This window comes from Elgaria multicarinata, chromosome 9, assembly GCF_023053635.1.
Source record: "Elgaria multicarinata webbii isolate HBS135686 ecotype San Diego chromosome 9, rElgMul1.1.pri, whole genome shotgun sequence".
Classification (NCBI taxonomy): Eukaryota; Metazoa; Chordata; class Lepidosauria; order Squamata; family Anguidae; genus Elgaria; species Elgaria multicarinata.
The window spans coordinates 95272781-95291255 of record NC_086179.1 but is presented as its reverse complement, the minus strand read 5'-3'; the positions used below and the strand labels follow the sequence as shown (position 1 = coordinate 95291255).

At 41.2% G+C, this 18475-nt stretch overlaps 1 protein-coding gene across 4 annotated transcripts in view; it reads right to left on the bottom strand.

Annotated features, from left to right (window-relative positions):
• The window catches only part of PPARA (peroxisome proliferator activated receptor alpha), a 60649-nt gene that overhangs the window by 19370 nt on the left and 22804 nt on the right, over positions 1–18475 (bottom strand). For all 4 annotated transcript variants that reach the window (XM_063134346.1, XM_063134347.1, XM_063134348.1 and 1 more), the window contains exons 3-5: positions 8420–8667; positions 5403–5563; positions 1049–1187 (exon numbers count right to left, since the gene is read on the bottom strand). In XM_063134346.1, coding sequence (XP_062990416.1) covers positions 1049–1187; positions 5403–5563; positions 8420–8657 — 538 coding nt within the window. In that variant the 5' untranslated portion in view covers positions 8658–8667. The remainder of the gene's footprint in view (positions 1–1048; positions 1188–5402; positions 5564–8419; positions 8668–18475) is intronic.

Below are 18475 nucleotides of genomic sequence, written 5' to 3'. Positions count from 1 at the left end.
AGGAGTCAGGGTTACTGTGCAGCTCACCAAATCAAGAATTGCTCAATAAACAAAAACAATGTTTGCCTTTTGACATTCAGATATCCTAATACTGGGTTAGATCCAAAGAACGGTGAATGGAAGGAAAGCAGCATTGAACCAACATTTTCACAAGAGTTCATTCAGTTTTCTCATACTACCAAATGTGCAGTGGCTAGGGCTGGAGCACAGGGACCAGGCCCAGGAACTTGAAGTCTAGGAGGAGCCCCAAATGACCCTCTGAACAGTCATGCAGTGGCAGGAATTCATTTCTTCTTTCTTCCAACCCACCGCCCAAGGAAAATGCTACAGCAGCAGCAGGCAGCTGATTGAGGCTGCAGCCCTACAGTGCAACATTTTAAATATTATTTCCTCTGGTAACATTGAGTAGCAATGAGCTGACGAGTCAGATGCTACCTTTGGAGGAACATATCCAATGGGGGCACTGAAGCAGCAGCCACACCTTTGCCACTCTGTTTTCCTCATTGGTCACACAATCACAAAGGAGACATCTGATTGGTAACTTTGAGTAGCAACAAACACAACCACGGGAAAAATACTTGTAATGAAAATGCAATGCTATGGTCTGCACCTCGGATTGGCTGGCCGGCCGGCCACCCTCACGGCGGCACTTTTTTCTGGCAGTGGGCTGAGAGGAGGAGTGGAGAGGTGCTGAGCCGAGCTGCCTTGCCAACCCAAGGTTTTAAAAAAGCAGGGCTCACACAGTGAGACTGACAAGGGGGAGGGGTGGTGGCCCCAGACGGCACCTTGCCCAGGGCCACCTCAACCCTGGGAGTTTCTCCGCATTTGTGCAAAGATTACACAGGCTCTTTTGCAAGCAGATCATCATCTTTTGTTTTAGTTTCATGTTTTTGGACCAAGGTGTGACATGGTCCTCGTGTGGGCAAAAGAGGCCTTCTATTTATGGACCCATCCCATTTTGCTTTAGCCCTGTACTTTATGTAAGCTTTCACACTCCTTTAGAAATGCAGAATTACCCATGGTGAAAATTATAGTCACTCTTACCTACCGTTATGAGACATTCCAACAGAAAGGCACTTTTGGAAACGACAGTATTGGCACTTATTACGATTCTTTTTCTGAATCTTGCAGTTGCGATCACATCTGTCATAGATAAGTTTTAGTCTGATTGTTCGTCTAAAAAAGCCCTGCAGAAGTTTGAAGAAACAAAACGTTGTTACACACTAAAAGGTTACTAAATATTATGTAAACGCTAAGCATTGCGAAAGATTCCTTCTTGCTCTGATGAACATATTCCTATATGTTTAATAGGTAGATAGATGCATATTTTTCAGGCTGCGTTAAAAAAAACAAACTCTCACTGTACAAAAATATTTTTCATCGTATCTGTACAACACTGCTAGATAAAAGGATATTTTAAATCTCATTTGATAATGAGGACTTCTTCCGTCATTTCTAGACCCACCCAAAAAGGGTCATGAGTGGATCCAAAAGAATCATGGGCAGATTTTCATTAGCAAACGGGCTTTTCAAGTCTCTTGTTTGCACCACTCCACCCCACCCCACCCGACCCATACAACACATTCCTGAAAGTTATAGAACTGATTTGGCTGATTTAGAAATGAAAATTGCTGAAGCTCACTTTGGGATTTTTTGGAACTTAGCCTAAGACTGTTTAGGGCTGATATAGGAGCAACTGCTGATGGAAACAGTAGCAAACCACTACAACAACAAAAACCCTCATATATTCCAGTCCTTAAAATACTGATGGGTGCCTATCGGTAACACCCTTCGTCACTGGGCAATCCCACTGCTAACACCAAAATGTGAAAGATCAAGCCTCCACTAGATTATCCTACTATTATTAACATCAATATGTGGCAGGCATCCCACATCACTTCCACTGCCTCCATTAAACCCCTTTATTTAAAATACTCCTTTGACCTAAGGTAGCAGGTCATTAGGCTTTAGACAAACAGATCAGAGGTACAGGTATAGTAAACAAGGATACAGATTATTATATTAAAAAAATATAAAACAAGAAAGCTTATTAAGTTATAATTACTGTTACTTTAAAATAAGGCTTTTATGTTGTTACTGTTACCCACCAATTGGGTTATAGAAGCCATAGTTCCTAACTCAAACCAAACCAAACCCAGTTCTCCTATCAAGCTCCACCCTAGTTACCACAGAGGCTGCGCAATGAAGGCTTGAGATGTAGTCCTCCATATGGTAAAGTTTGACTTTCACCTGGGAATGTTAAGGCAGTTTACCAGACTTCCCTTAAAGTATTCATTCTGGTCTGGCAACTTGCTCTGTCTTCAGACCTTCACCAGCTATTACCGAGGCCTCAGCAATTCCTGACGTCTGCTTTTGGAGTCTCCTCGCCATACTAGCTGGCCTTCAGCTTCTGTCTTGCCTGCTTCTAGATTGGCTTCTTGGTTTAGCTGCTGTCTTCCTCGGGCTCTTGGGCTCTTCTGAAAACACTTAATAACACACTCTTCCTTGTCACTCTTCCCTGGTGACACTCTCAGAAGAACTCCCCCAGATGTGTCTCAACACCTTCTTATATTTGCTCTAGTAATAATCCTCCAGCCCTTCAACTTTGGTGTGGCCATCCTTTTATCACACAACTTCTCTTCAAACTCAGGACCAATGGGCATATTTAGAACGTTTCACTATCTTCCAAACAGGTGGTAGCAATTTCAATCCAGCCATGCTATGTATAAGACAGAAATCCTCTCTCAATGGGTAACAGTAACAGTACCTACCAGTCTACCATATTTACATTGTATATCTCCTCTGGCTCAGGTATCCAGTAAATGATTTTCCCTTTGTACAGTTAACCACGTTACCATCAGTCCTTGTAACATAACAGGCAAACATATTAATTTTTTACCTCAAGAAAATCAGTTTCTTCACAGTGCCCAATCAGACTGCATTTTGTTGTGAGGCTATACTGGAGTGCTGACATATTTGAGGAAGTCGATCTTTAGTAATTTTTATCAGAGTATTGCAGGCAGTTTTGAACGGGTATCACTGCTCATGTTTATCTTCTTTCCACTATTGTTAGATTCCCACTATCCAGTCTTGCAGGGTTTTTTTTATTGTCTTTTTAAAAATCTGCAAAATCTGTTTGAACTGAAACAACCATTGAACAGAAATGTGTATTCACACCATGGAAAGTGAAACCCCTCTCAAACCAATTTCAGGTCTCTTAAGAACTATTATTCTGCCTCAGACCAAGTTAGAATATGAATCTGATACTTTCAGTGCAATCACAGCATATTGTCCATATAATTTTACCACCTCTTATGGTTTGATAAGTGGGGTGATCATGTACAGAATCAGGACATGTGGAAATCCGCATTACTTTGATTTTGATGCAACTCTTTTATAAGTGCAAGGGGCCAATTCTCATGGGGACCACAGCGCAGGGAGGGGTGAGTTTAACTCTTCCCTCCCCAGCTGCTAAAGCAACAGAAATTTTGTTTCTGGACAACTGAAAACAGAGGGTTTTCCTCCCCTTAAGGCTACTTGCCATACCAGGTGTGTGTGTGTGTGTGTGTGTGCGTGCGCATATGTGAGTTGGGTGTTGTTGTTTCAATAATAGTTGGGGAAGTAAGGACTAAGCCTCCCTTTACCATGTACTCCAGTGCTGATAAACTCTCCTCCCCTGCACTTAGTATTTATGTTTTCAAAATCCACAGATAATGCTGCACAGTTCACTCTGGGTTTGCTGGGACTTCCTCCCAAGTAAGCATGCATAGGATTGCAGCCTAAGATTATAATCTTTGGTACATTTACCTGTCAGAAAGCTCACTGAACACAGTGGGACTTGCTTCTGAGTAGACATGCACAGGATTACACTAAAGAGGAATGGCAGGATCCTGGTTATTACATATGTTGGCCTGGTTTGGCCTTGCCAAGTTCATGGACCTCTGGAGGCACATGTGCCAATATGGAAGAACTCTTCAGAAGATAAAAACTAGACCTAATGATCTCATCTTTCTCTGTACTCTCTATTAGCTATAAATCTAGAAGCACCTCCAAATACTCCCAGATTTTCAGTCCTTAGCTTGCTTTGCTACTAAGGGCTTTGTTAGATGGAGGTTTCAGCCTGGGCTGACCCCGGGCTCCCGGGGTCAGCCTGAGCTGAAACCTTCTTTGGCCCGGGCTAACCTCTTTTGGCCAGTATGATCCGCGGTCTCAGGCTGCGCCCGAGACTGCGGGCGTCTAGCTTGTTCCGCCGCTTTTTCCGGCTTCCGCGCTTACCCACAAGTACCCGGGACAAGTGGCGGAGCCTGGGGAAGTGGGGGGGGGAAAGATCGGAGCCCGGGGGAGGTGGGGGGAAAGATCAGAGCCCGGGGGAGGTGGGAGGGAAGATTGGAGCCTGGGGGAGGTGGGGGGGAGATCAGAGGCAGGGGAGAAGGGGGCTGGCGGGCGGGTGACGGAGCTGGCGGGGATGGGGGGAAACAAAACTGGCGGGAGAGGGGGGACTCATGGTCAGGGAGGGGGGAGCAGGGAGGTGTTTTTTTTTAAAAAGGGCCTTATCTAAGCGCAGGAGCGTTCCGGTGTCCGGCCCCTTTAAAAAATAATAAAAAATGGCGGACGCGATGCAGCTTTGCTTTTCCCCGTCGCGTCCACATCTAGCAAGGCGCAACAGCCCATGCTACTTGTAGCACAGGCTCACCGCTCCTCCCACCCGGATTAGGCAGTAGGTCTAGCAAAGCCCCAAGTCATTCTTTATTTTACCCCAGTCCAAATCTGTCAATCAGTTGGCAGAAAAACTTCTTCCAATACTCATTTAACAAACTCTTCCATGCTGAAGCAAACAATCCAGAGCCTCAAGGACTATCCCTCAATCCGCACTAACGCCCAGTCCTGCCCAAACCCATTACAACAGTGCCAAAATATGAATACACTGAGGAATGCCAAGAATACTTTATTTACACTGAAGCCACTGTATAATTTGCAGAAGTCTTAAACAAAACCATTGTCAAATACAACCAACCTCAAGTGCTTTCTAAACGAAGAAGCTCTACACCTATTCCCAAATGATTACTTGAAATAAGTCCCTTCAGATAACATAATTTTATAATTTGAGATCTTCAAATAAAAGTGAATACAGGCAGCAACATACATTTAGTTATTCTCTGTAGGACCAAAGTTCTTTTTCATCTAAATCATGGTTTAATCTAAAGTTTTAGTTAATATTAAAAAGCTACATATAAAATAATCCCTCACTGCAATTCTAAGCACATTTGCTTGGAAGAATGACACATTGATTTCAGTAAAGTTTATTTCTAAGTAACTGCTGTTATTTAGACTTTTTTTTTTAATTCTTTACAAAGCACTGCCAATCTGTAACATGGTTTAAACACTGAATATTTTGACAGTACCTTACAACCTTCACAGGCATGAACTCCATAATGGTAACCTGAAGCTTTATCTCCACATATTCTACATTCAATGTTTAATGTTGCACTGGGTGGTTCATCATTGCTACTTGGGATTGTGGCAAGATTCACAGATGAAGGACTTGATGCTGGTGAAAGGGAGTCTGAAAGAAAAGAAGAAGTTAGTATTAGCAAATACTTTTACCACTGTATGCTAACCACGAGCTCAGTTCTCCAGGTGCTCATCCTATGTAGCCAAAGCTGCACTATACATGCAAAAGAAAAGGTATATAAGTTTGTGAATTAAAGTGACGCTTAAAAAAACAAAAACAGAAAAACTGGTTGACAGGAACCTGTGAGCTTATAATATGCTGAATAGCACCTGAGCTTGCCAGGAGTAGGTGGGGAGGTAAAGTAGGGTAGAAAAAGGGTCTAAAGAAACCAGAGGATCAGCAGAATATGTAAGTCTACCAATTTAATCCAACAGCTAATGGAAATTTGAGTCATGAATGTCATGTTGGTTGAAAACAAAAACAAAAGAAAGAAAAGGAAATGGAAGGCAGAGGAAAATATTTATTTATTATTTATTTATTTCTCATACTTATACCCCGCTCCTCAGCCAAAAAAGGCTCTCGGAGCGGCTTACACTTAGCAAAAAAGACAGTCCCTGCCCTCAGGCTTACAATCTAATAAAGACATGACACACAAGGAAAAGGAGTCAAGGTGGGAGGGAGGGAGGAGAGAGAAAGAGAGTCCAGCAGGAGCAGGCCCCGATGTTACTTCTGCCTGCTCCTGTCCCCTCGGTCCTTCTTCTTCCCCACAGGGCCAAGATGGCAGTTTGCCCTGTGGGGGGGGGGGAAGAGTCCAGCAGGAGCAGGCCCCGATGTTACTTCCGCCTGCTCCTGTCCCCTCGGTCCTTCTTCTTCCCCACAGGGCCAAGATGGCAGTTTGCCCTGTGGGGGGGGGGGGGGAAGAGTCCAGCAGGAGCAGGCCCCGATGTTACTTCCGCCTGCTCCTGTCCCCTCGGTCCTTCTTCTTCCCCACAGGGCCAAGATGGCAGTTTGCCCTGTGGTGGGGGGAAGAGTCCAGCAGGAGCAGGCCCCGATGTTACTTCCGCCTGCTCCTGTCCCCTCAGTCCTTCTTCTTCCCCACAGGGCTAAGATGGTAGTTTGCCCTGTGGGGGGGGGAAGAGTCCAGCAGGAGCAGGCCCCGATGTTACTTCTGCCTGCTCCTGTCCCCTTGGTCCTTCTTCTTCCCCACAGGGCCAAAAGAGGGAATGGACCTGCTCAAGCCCCTGAAAGTTTATAATAAGTATCTTGGAGTGAGAAGGGAATTAGGGTTGGAAATGTGTTCTTTACCTATACCCATAAAAACACTCAGTTTTGAGGCTGACAGGCCTTGGGACAGCACAACAGGGGAAGGTCTGGGGTAGAGAAGAAAAAACAAGATGTCCTTTCCACACTCTCGAAACTCACCCCACACAAGTCTGGAGCCAGTCAGTTACAGGAGCACTCATCTTCAGATTTTGGGGTGGGGAAGAGAATCATAGAGTTTGAAGGGACCTCAAAGGTCATTTAATTCAGCAAATCCACTGCTACAGCCTCCCTGGTATGTGGCAATCCAACCTCTGCTTTAAAACTTCTACCAAAGAAGAGCCAATGCATCTGTTCCCCATCAAACAGAATGTGCCATCGGGAAATTCTAATATTTAGTTAAAATATTTTTTCCTTTAATTTGAACCTAATGGTCCAGGTCCCATCCCTTGGAGCAACAGAAAACAAATTTATTCCATTTTCTATTTAATTTGCCCCATCATCTATGCTAAGGTTCCACTTGTAATATTGAACTGCTCAACTACCTATATTCCAAAAGTTATCAATACAGGTCATTAGAAAGCTAAAAAAATCATATAGCTTTGAGAAATGAGGATGTTTAGTTGAGCAGTATGATGTAAATTAGTAGTCTCCAAACTTTTCAGATCTAGGACTCATCTTTAATCCTAAACTGCAACATTGAACCCACTTCATTTCTGTTTTTGACTCATATATATCCATGTTTTCATCCTCTCTTCAGTGAACAAATGTAACAGGGTGCAGGGCTTCCAAATACTGTAGCTGTGTAGAAGAGGGAATTTACATAGATGCAGCTTACCATGGGCAGCATTTATCAAAACATCTTCTGCTATACATAAAGGAACTTGCTCCTCCACTGCATCCGGTCACTCCTTTCTAGCTTTCACTGCCTTTGCTTCTCTCAAAAAGAAATCCACAACAAATAGTGACACATTATAGTAAGGATGGGGGATCCCCGGCTCACAGGCCAATTTGCCCCACCATGCTGCCCTATCTGGTCCTCCCTGCTGCTCTAGCAGGTGCCTCAGTCCACTGCATGTGGTCTTTCCCCAATTAGGGAAAGACTGAGCATATAACAGAACCAAAGCTCCAGCCAACACTTTGGCCAGACAATGAACAGCATCAGGGCATGCCTCCTAATGTCATTTGGCCAATGAAAAATGCCCCCTACTCCTTGTACTAAAAACTTCAGAATGCAAGCTACCACCTTGAAAATGATTTCAAAACATTTCCAAGCTTTGTAAAGTTACAGCTGTAACCGCTGACTGTAGATATGTATTCTAAAGAAGTCTATTATTTCTCACAAACTGCAGAGCAATTTGGAACCAAGAACACACACAACTATTTCCAAAGGGACCCAGATACAAATGGTCTAATTTATGTTTCACCTGAACAAGATACAAAATGAAGCATTCAAATCAGTCTGATCTTTAAGTGTTACAGTTCTATAAGAACTGTCGTTCTTATACAATGGTCTATATGTCACTTTACTCTTTCAGGCGATCATTTGCTTTGTATAGCTTATAGAACCAAATCTGAAATCACATTGCAGTAATATGGCAAATCTGGTCTATAAAACTACAAATACAATAAGACAAAATAAAAGGTTGTTGCTGTGATTGATAAAGAACATCTGAATAAATCCACTTCAGATAACAGCGTTCTTACCTGTAATGATTGATCCGTCAGAGCCCGGTCCATTTCCCAGTGACTGGAAATCTGTTACACTTAATGCACCTGAACTATCCCCGCTTATAGATTGTGAGAGTTCTTTTATGTTCTCCATATCTTGTAAAAATTCTTCAGATAAAGGACTATCAAGATCCTCATCCTTTAAGGGAATAAGGGGGCAAAGCTGGCTTTCGGTGTCCACCATTTCAGCGAGGCAAGGTATGTCAGTTAGCATTTTTGGATGTCTGAAAAGAAAACAAGCAATGCAAAATGAGCCATTTATTTTTATCTGTATTACTCCCCTACTCAAATTAACCACGTGACTTAGCTTAAGCTATGTAACAGTGGCTGAGTTTGCACGTCACTTTAAGCTGTGGTGGTTTATTGTGTTGGCTGTGAGCGGTTTTCCTGGCTTACGGTTGCTTATTTAACCAAAATAAGCTACCCTGCAGTGAGGTTTATTTAAACTATCATGGCTTATTGTGTTGTCCGGCACTCCACAGTGGGTTAAAGAGTGGTTTAAAGATTGCCTACAGAGTCGCTTGGCAAAGGTGTTCAAAACCACTGCTGATCATCTGCTCCCGCCAGCAGATTTCTGTTTCCAAGAACTGCTTAGCAACAGATTGCGCTTAGCAGCTTCAACAGTTAACAAGCCCAATTCAAAGCAAGCAAAAGTCAAACAAACTGCTTTGTATGCCAATAAATAACTTCCTTTTATTTCTGTGCTGTTACTTTGCTGCTGGCTGGCAGTGAGGGGGGGAGGTTAGGCTAGGACACTGGGGCTGCAGGATAGGAATAAGAGGTGGGATGTGAAGGGAAGGAAAGGTGAAGAGGATGGTTAAGAAGCAAAGGGAATGAAAGGGTAGTAAGCGGCTGGTTTCCAGTCATTTTTCAGTGAAAAGGGAAAGTCACACAGTTATCCAGTACAGCAGTGGTTCCCAAAGTGGGCGATACTGCCCCCTTGGGGGCGGTGGGATTGCATGGGGGGGTGCTAAGAGGCAAGTGGATGGCAGGGGGGCGCTCGAGGTGGTCTTTTCCGTACCAGGAGTTTTGGTTACAGAAGGAAATTTCTGATCGCTGTACTGCACTATGGAGAGTGGTTCAGAAGCTCCTGGTTGCATTTCCAACATCATATTTGGTGGAATGTGGTTTTAGTGTGGTCTGCCTACTTCTCTCCAAGCAAAAAAATCGACTCCAGATTACTTAACGTGGTGATTTAAGACTCATGTTAAGTGACTTTAAACCAGACATCGGGAAACTGGTATCACTTCATCACATTAAGAATTTACAGAATTGTGAGGTACTCTACCCTAGTTACTAAATGTGATATCTAATATTCTTGCTAAATGACTATCAGACTTTGAAAAGATGATATCACTGGATCAAGTTCATCAATTATGCTTAACTGAATAAACTAAAAAAAATGTAATTGGATTTTGAATAAATATTAAATTGTTACAGTTTTGAATTTTATTGTTATTATCTTCCTTTATGGGGTCGTTGAAAACCACTATTCTGAATAATGATTTTTATAGTGTAGGGTAGGGGGCATTGGGCATGAGTTTGTGGAACCAAGGGGGAGGTTACCTGGAAAGGTTTGGGAACCACTGCAATACAGCATTTGGTGGCTAACCATGAAGAGATCACACATATAAAATTTTGCCCCATTCCAGCAAACTGTCAAGGAGTTAGAGCCTGCATCCCCCTTTTTATTTTCTGGTCACTTTTAATGAAAAAGGAAAGTCATGCAGTTATCGAGTATAGTATTTTGGAGGCTCCCCGTGCAGAGACCCAATGTATAAATTTTTGCCCCATCTCAGTAAATTGTCAAGGAATTAGAGCCCCTTTGGTGCACATGGGCGGGGAGAAGAGTATGACTTTGAAAACTGGCTAGGAACTGGATGGCAGTGGTGGGAGGAGAGAGTGAGAATGAACGCCTTGAGGATCGGTGCACCACTGCTTGGATGGGGCAGGGAGGAGTGAAACGGTGGGTAGCAATTGGCAACAGTGATCTAGCAGAGATAGGAGACAGAAGAATATGCCACTAGCGTGAGACAGGTCGATCGGAGAGAGGCAGATGCTGTAATGGAGGTGCAGGGGATGCTGGGATTTGGTTTCCAATGCAAAGGAAGCTGGGATACCACCGTGTTCGAGCAGGAAGACTGCAGAGGGAGGAAGGGCAGGAGTGGAGAAAATAAGATATGCACAGTAACTTATTTGTCTGATCGTGTGGGGGATACAGTAGCTTATATGCTACTGTGAGTATTATTATTATTATTATTTATTTATATAGCACCATCAATGTACATGGTGCTGTACAGATTACACAGTAAATAGCAAGACCCTGCCGCATAGGCTTACAATCTAATAAAGTTGTAGACAGAGCATAAACCACCATTGCTTAAAGTAACATGCACACCAGCCATTGTCAGCTGGGTTTCCCGTATTCAAACCTAGCATTGTAGCTACAACCCCACAGTATACATCAGTTATCAATAAGGTGAATCACATTTATTTCATTCATATTAAGCAACAGGAATATTTATATTATTGTTCACAATACATTATGTGAGAGCACAACACAACAGCAGGCTCATGTGTGCCTTGGGAATACATGGGATTGCCACCAGGATCCTGGCCACACGTAAGGCACTTTCTGCATGGATAGTCTCTCCGTATTTTATATAACACAAATAGCACATTAAAAGTTTGATACACAATACTCAAGTATGAATCAGCACCTCCGCTTGAACCTGACAAGGCCATGAATTGAGATGGTGTAGAGGATACCTCATGTGTGAGGCAGCCCAAACACACAGACAGATCAAATTTTGTAAAGTTACCATCATGTTCATGATGCTCTGCAACTAAATTTATTTTATTTATTACATTTATATCCTGCTTTTTTTCCTCCAAAGAGCTCAAGGTGGTGTACATAATCCTCCTCCTCTCCATGTTATCCTCACAGCAACAACCCTGTGAGCTAGGTTGGGCTGAGAGTCTGTGAGTGGCCCAAAGTCACCCAGTGAACTTCCATGACTGCGTAGAGACTAAAACCCGGATCTCCCGTCTCCCAGTCCAATACAGAGTTGCTGCCCTTCGTGAAATAGTTAAGGGACCTCCAGAAATATACAAATGTTAACTCTGTCAGATTCCTAATGCAATCAAATAATCCAACACACACACCCATTTAATTGGTCATCCTAAATTCCTAAAGAGGAAAGCTCTATGCCAACATACTGCCAGCACCAGTAAACACATTAACATCCATTATGTTTAAGTACCTACACCCAGGTATGGCACACAAAACTCCTCTTGCACACCACATACCTCATGCTTCAACCATGGAAGGGAAAAACATAGGTCAAACTAGCAAGCCAGAAACTACCTTAGTTTGGGGGGAAAACCTTCCCCAAAACTAAGGCATTAAAAGTAGTTGTTGTTTTTCCTGTTACAGAGGGCTGGGGGTATTATCTAGAGTACATTTGCAGTTTATCATTTATTGTCAGTTCCTCACCACCACCACCTTCCTTCTCCAATTCCTCCCGTCTTCCCCAGTTTTATTCTTTTTATACTTGGCTAATTAGAGCTTAAGGGCAATTATAAGGGCTTTTGCCTACTCTTGCTCCTACATTACATCAAATTAAGTAGAGAGAACATCCCTGGCTTACATAGTGTAGAAGCTAAGACAGGAAGTTAAGTTACAATTTCCATGCTTTTTGTGCCCAAGTGGATTTTAAGTGACTTAACTCATCAATTAAAATGCAGGAGGTACAGTTCTACATTCTACTATTAGGATTCTCAATTCTAGCCTCAAGAATGACATAACAATTTTCAATAGAGATTTAAGGAAAAAAAATTTCAAGCTGTTCCTTCCAAATACAATTCCCAGTTAATCAGAAGCGTTACTCCAGACTCTTATTAACTTTACACCTTCAGAAAACACACACACACACACACAATGTACACATACATCTTGGTTCTCTTATTGTTGTTTGTAATAACAAAATTGGAAGGTGGCAGTTAGCTTATGGTTAAAATAAACTGAAGACAACAGAGTAACTTGCCCTACACATCCTGTGACAAATGTACATATGATGGCTGATAATTAAAAAAAAGGTGTATACCTACATAGAAGGCATGGCTGAGAATGCTAAGCTTATGGTGCTATGTGATGATAGTCTAACTGAGAACTCTGCTCTCCTGACTGGGCAACGCTCTTCCAAAGGAATATAGAATTCTCCCAGAGTATTCCACAATTATGCAACTCCTTTTCTTTGGAGACTCTGCCAAAACTTTGCCTTAATTTAGCTTTCTTTCCCTCCCTATCCCATGGATCCAATGTAGGTTACAATATTTTAATCTTAATAATAACAATAATTCTGTTCAATATAGTCAGAATGTCATAAGAACGTAAGAGGAACCATGCACAATCAGACCAAGGGTCCATCTAGTCCAGCATTCTGTTCGCACAGTGGCCAACCAACTATTGACCAGGAACCCACAACCAGGACATGATTGCAATAGCCCCCCACCCCACCCATGTTACACAGCAATTTGTGTAAATAGGCCGACTGCCTTAGATACTGGAGGTAATCAGGACCAGTAGCCATTGATAGCCTTCTCCTCTAGGAATTTATGTAACTCCCTTTTAAAGCCATTCAAATTGGTGGCCATCACTACATCTTGTGGTAGTGAATTCCATAGTTTAACTATGTGTGAAGAAGTACTTCCTTTTATCTGTCCTGATTCTCCCACTAATCAGCTTCATGGGATGACCCTGGGTTCTAGTACTATGTGAGAAGGAGAAAAATGTCTTCTTGTTCTCATTCTCCACACCAGACAAGGTTATCCACCAAGTTTCATAGCCAAGCAAAGACTTGATCCAGTCTCTCCTATACTCAAGCTTTTATCTATCAAACTCAACGTCTAGCGTTTTAGCCACCTTTAGGTAGGTTGGCTTCAGCACCAAGTGGTTCTGAAACCAAAATCCATATCATTAAAGAATTTTTTCTAAACCAGCCTAATTAACCATTTTATTCTTTTTGCAAAATTTCCTCACTGGGCTGTTCTGTGGTTTCCCCCCAGAGTTCATTTTTCCTCCTTTTTTTGCACTTCTGCACAAGACAGAATAGCTGTACAATGATTTTTAATAAGTACTACTAGGAACTGTCCATCTGGAAGCATCTCTAGTGATGCAATTTTGCAACCAAAAGCTAGGATATGAAAGGGTGCATGATTATATTTATGCCACATGTGTGGAACAATGGCCACAACATGTTTTTGGTTTTTGTCTTTACATATAAATGTACAGACAAGAGAAGAAATATAAATGGAGAGAGAAGAATCAATTTATATGGGCATTAAAAAAATTCAAATCACAATGTATTCATATTTAAACTTACATAATCTCAAATAACAAAATCTACTTAAACACCTTCAATGACATAGAAATTCTATGACACAACATAAGGACCCTCTAAACAGGAAGCTATTCACTTGTGGGGCTCTGAACTCCTCTTTGTGCTCAGAACAAATCAAGTGCAGTTGTGGTGCTGTTAAGTGAGATTAAAACCAGTTATTTCCCTTATGGAGTATGTTTCAGAAAAAGGTTCTTCCAGCAAAGCTAAACAGACCAACATGAGAAGTTAATGCCTTTAGTAAAATTAAAGACCTTCCCCCAGATGAATAGAAATTATTTGTCCCATGAAAAAGTAGTATATGTCTCTATACTGAAATCCACCTTTTGTATGCTTCCTGGTCTAGAAATATACATTCATATATTAATAATTACAATCAAAGAGTTACAGGGGATGTTTTAAGAGCTATTAGTATCCTTACCAGGCCTGTTTCATAAAATGAAAATGGTATGCCAGATAATATTTTGTAGTAATTTACAGATGCGTACATCAATACAAACATTTAAAAATATACTCAAAGAAATAAAACAATTTACTTTGTATTGCCAGTGTAACTCATTATCAAGACCATTAAAACAGTTTCTTCATCAAATGAAACGAAAATAATTTATTCATAGTAAAAAAATGTGTTTGTACAAAAGATATCAAAACTGAAACCTAGATATTATATTTTAACAATATAAAAATATTCTAGCTTCAGCTAAAGATTAATCCCACTCAGTTCCATGGGTACACAACACAAAGTCCAAGTTTTGTGGTCAAACTTTCTACACTGACAGACTAACAGCTAAATCCATTATGAGGGTAAAGGTTTTCCCAATGGTAAGCAAAACTATATTTCCCGGAGCAGTTCAACAACACATTAGAGCAAATATGTGTAATGAAGCACCCACTTAAAATCAAATAAGCTCAAAGCTGGCAAGCTTTGATTTTGAGCAGAGAAAGGGTTCTAGATGTGCATTTATTCTTTAAATAGCAAGTATGAATCTGGAATCCTGGAGGAAAAGAAGAAGAAAGCAAGCAGATAGAAGGCAAATCTGAGCAGAACGCCCCCCCTCCACCAGTCCTCTGCTCAGAAATGCAGCTTTCTGCTGCTTTCCAGCTTCTTCTTCTTCTTCTTTTAAAAAGCTAGGACTAAATTTACATGCATTTGTTTGTAATTTGTAGTTTGATCCTCAGGCTTATATTCTGTAGTAGTCACAGCAGTGTCTTCAAGAGTTGGTATTAGATGCTACCACTGCCCTGTCTACCTCCACAGAAACTGATAAGATTGAGAAATTTTGCGCAATGTGCTGTGGGGCTTTTGCTTTTTTTCTTAATACTGTCAAACTTAAAAATTTTGTTAGATGCTTCATAAGGGGGATGGGGATGAAGCAGCAGCTATTTGGGGGGGAAGCCCCACAACAATTTGTGAGTGATCAATCACTGGCACAGATAGCTATAGACCAAAATTAAATGTGCCTTAATCAAATATGACCCTACCCACGACAGCAGAGAGCTGTTTTTACTTACATTTTCACAATATTTTCTGATGTGGTCACCTCCTCCAATCCTTTAAAATATTGTCTATGGTGCAAAAGGGGAAATGCCAAAATAAACAAACGAAACAAAACAAAACACCACTTGGCCATATATACAGAACGCTTGATCACAGAGCTAATTAGCCAATCATGATTAAATCATGAACCTGAAGAATGGGAGAATACCTTTTTTGAATATTTCTACACCAGTGATTTATTACATGCTCGTGATTGGTGCCTCATGGATGTTTGTGGGTCCATTACATGATGCCATCAACCTCCACAATGTCTCCTGCCCTTCCCCCCCTTTTATCTCACTTTCAAAAAGATCGGTGATAAAGCAATATTTGTTTATTAAAACATTTGTATCCTGCCCTATATCACAGGGATCTCAGGGCGGCGTACAGATAAAATCATACAAACAATATAAAACAATCAATAAATACAGCTAAAAACAAATCAAACCATTAATAAGCTAAAATCAGTATAGAATTTAAGAACAGTAAAACTAATTAAAACAATTTAAACTATGTACAGGTTGGTGAATTTAGCCATCAAAGGCTTTGTTAAAAAGCCATGTCTTAACTTGGCACCAAAGTGGAGGGCATTCCACAGCAGGGATGCCTATATAATATGATATAGAGGCATCACCATCTAGTAGCTGCATAATGAAACATAGGATTTACCAAGAGAGGAAGTCTTTGATTCTAAAGGAGCCAATCTATCCTGCAAAGAATCCGGAAGCAGAAACCCCAGTAAATTGCAGGATAAAAAGTCTGGTGTTGTGAAGCCCTTTGTTTGCTTAAGAAGGATTTAATCACATGGGCCTTTCTACTGGAAACAAAATCAAACACATGTAACTGGGTTCAAGATTGGCAGCCCAAACACCTCTACACAGAATTCAGGCTTTTAAAAAAGCTTCTATTGGCACCAATGGCTTTTTCAAAAAGCCTGATTGCCACTGGCACAGGAGAAGCTGGCAATGGATTGAACAAGAGCTAATAAAACCTCAATCTTAATCTAAGCAAAATGAACGTTCTGTTGATTAGGAGTTCGCCTAAACAGGATTTTGGAGTTCAGCCTCTATTGGGCAGGGTTGCATTCTCCCTTAAAGAGCTGTTTCTTGTCTTGGGAGAAAATGCTTTTGGAATCATTTGTGTCTTTGGATGTAGAAGAGAAATCTTGAGCCTTTTACTAAGTGTAGTTGGAGCACCATCTACACCTACACTTGGTAAAGAGGACCTGGTTGAGAGCATTATTCGGCTGATCTACACATGAGAACTACAAGATAGTGTCGTTGGGAGGGCTTCACCCCAAACATACAGCCACGGCTCCTTCTATGAATAAGCGTCCAACTGATGAAAATATCTCGAAATGGGCACTGTACCAGACACCTGTCTACTTTTTAGTTAGGCGCCTAGAATATTTAATTTGTTGGGTGGTACAATATTGTACTTTAAAAAAAAATTCACATGCTGTTCTGTAAAATGCTCATTGTTATTTAATTGCTGATACATTGTATATTATTCTAACTTTTTTTTTATTTACCTATGCATTGGAGGCTTCTGCACCATAGCGCTAGGCCACAAGATAAGCACTTTTAGTTGGATTCCACACATTTAAACGGTGTGATTTATCCTTGATAGTAAAAGAAAGAAAAAGGTATTTGCAGTGGCATGTGAAAATGGAATTCCCTGATGCCTTTACTGATCACAAGAAAAGCTTCAGTTTACAAGTATCAACCTGTATGGTACTTCAGAAATGTATGTTATATGGTCAAGCTTCATCACCCAAATGTTAGTTGTGCCTAGTACAAGATTTGCATAGGATTATCCTCATTTTTTGAGCAGAACATGCCTCCAGCACATTATGCTCACACCACAGCGAAAAGGGCAAACTAGCAAGCAGCTATAATGAAGCCCTGGTTCACATGTAATGGTGGCCAATTGTGGGTTAATGAAACTACAATTTCCCAGGTTATGAACCAGACACAGTTTGAATATGCAACCTCTGAGCAGCCTGATCACAGGTTGCTTTGTGACATGTGAACTTGGACGCTTTGGATGGTTTATGGATTAAACAATCCAAAGTTAACCTACTAATACTAGATTTGTCCACTCTCTATTTCACATGACTGCTCCATCTGTGTAGGCCATGGTTAGCATTTCCAATAGTAGCCTTCAACTTTTCAAACTCAGAATCATCTTTAGCCCAAACATACATTTGGGGACCCACTAATTAATCCCCACCCCATCCTGCCAATACAGTTGTAGCATTGCTGTTGGAGGCTACCTTAGGCAAGGCTGCTAGTCAATAGTGGATACTTTCTCAGCAGGTGAAGAGCATTGATTTAGAAGACAAGGTGCTTGCCATTACATGTATGAAAGAAAACCCTGCACAGACAGGTTGTGACATGTAACTGTAGTTCTTTGAGTGGTCATCTAAGCGTGGGATTCCAAAAAAATTCCTCAGTTATAGAAGCTTCCCAAATTGAGGCTCCATGCACGTACAGAGACCATATGTGTGATGCATAGAGACCATGAAGAAGAATGGATAATTTACTGAAGGTAGTGAATACACTGTAGATGCAAGCATGTAAGAACTCATATAGAAAGATGTTCCTGTCAGGCCTCAGGTTTTCCAATCATGCAACTGATATTGAAGATATATCTGGTGAGAGTGATTTTGAATAGGATACTGTGATTTTGAAATGGAGAAATTAAAGCACTTTCTTTTAGAAAACATTAAAATGTAAGCTAAGATGTTGCAAAGGCAGTATTGCCCTGGATAGTTTATCCTCACTGAAAAAGCATCAATACCTACCGTGCTAAGCAATTAGTCATGCTAATTTTGTTTCCTTAGCTCTGTGGATACAAGTTCTCTTTAATGTTAGCACATAAGGAAAGGGTGCTAACTTTCTTATGAAAAAATGTGCACTGATAATTATTCTTAAATAAGTTATTCTGAAATGTACATTGATACACTTGACTTCTTTTCATGGAGAGAAAATGGAGCACAAAGTGCAGTTAGGTACTGTGATTGCTACAACTGATTGAAAAGAAGGTTGGCGTGGCTAATATTTTGTCCTAGCAATTATGCACTAATACTGCACT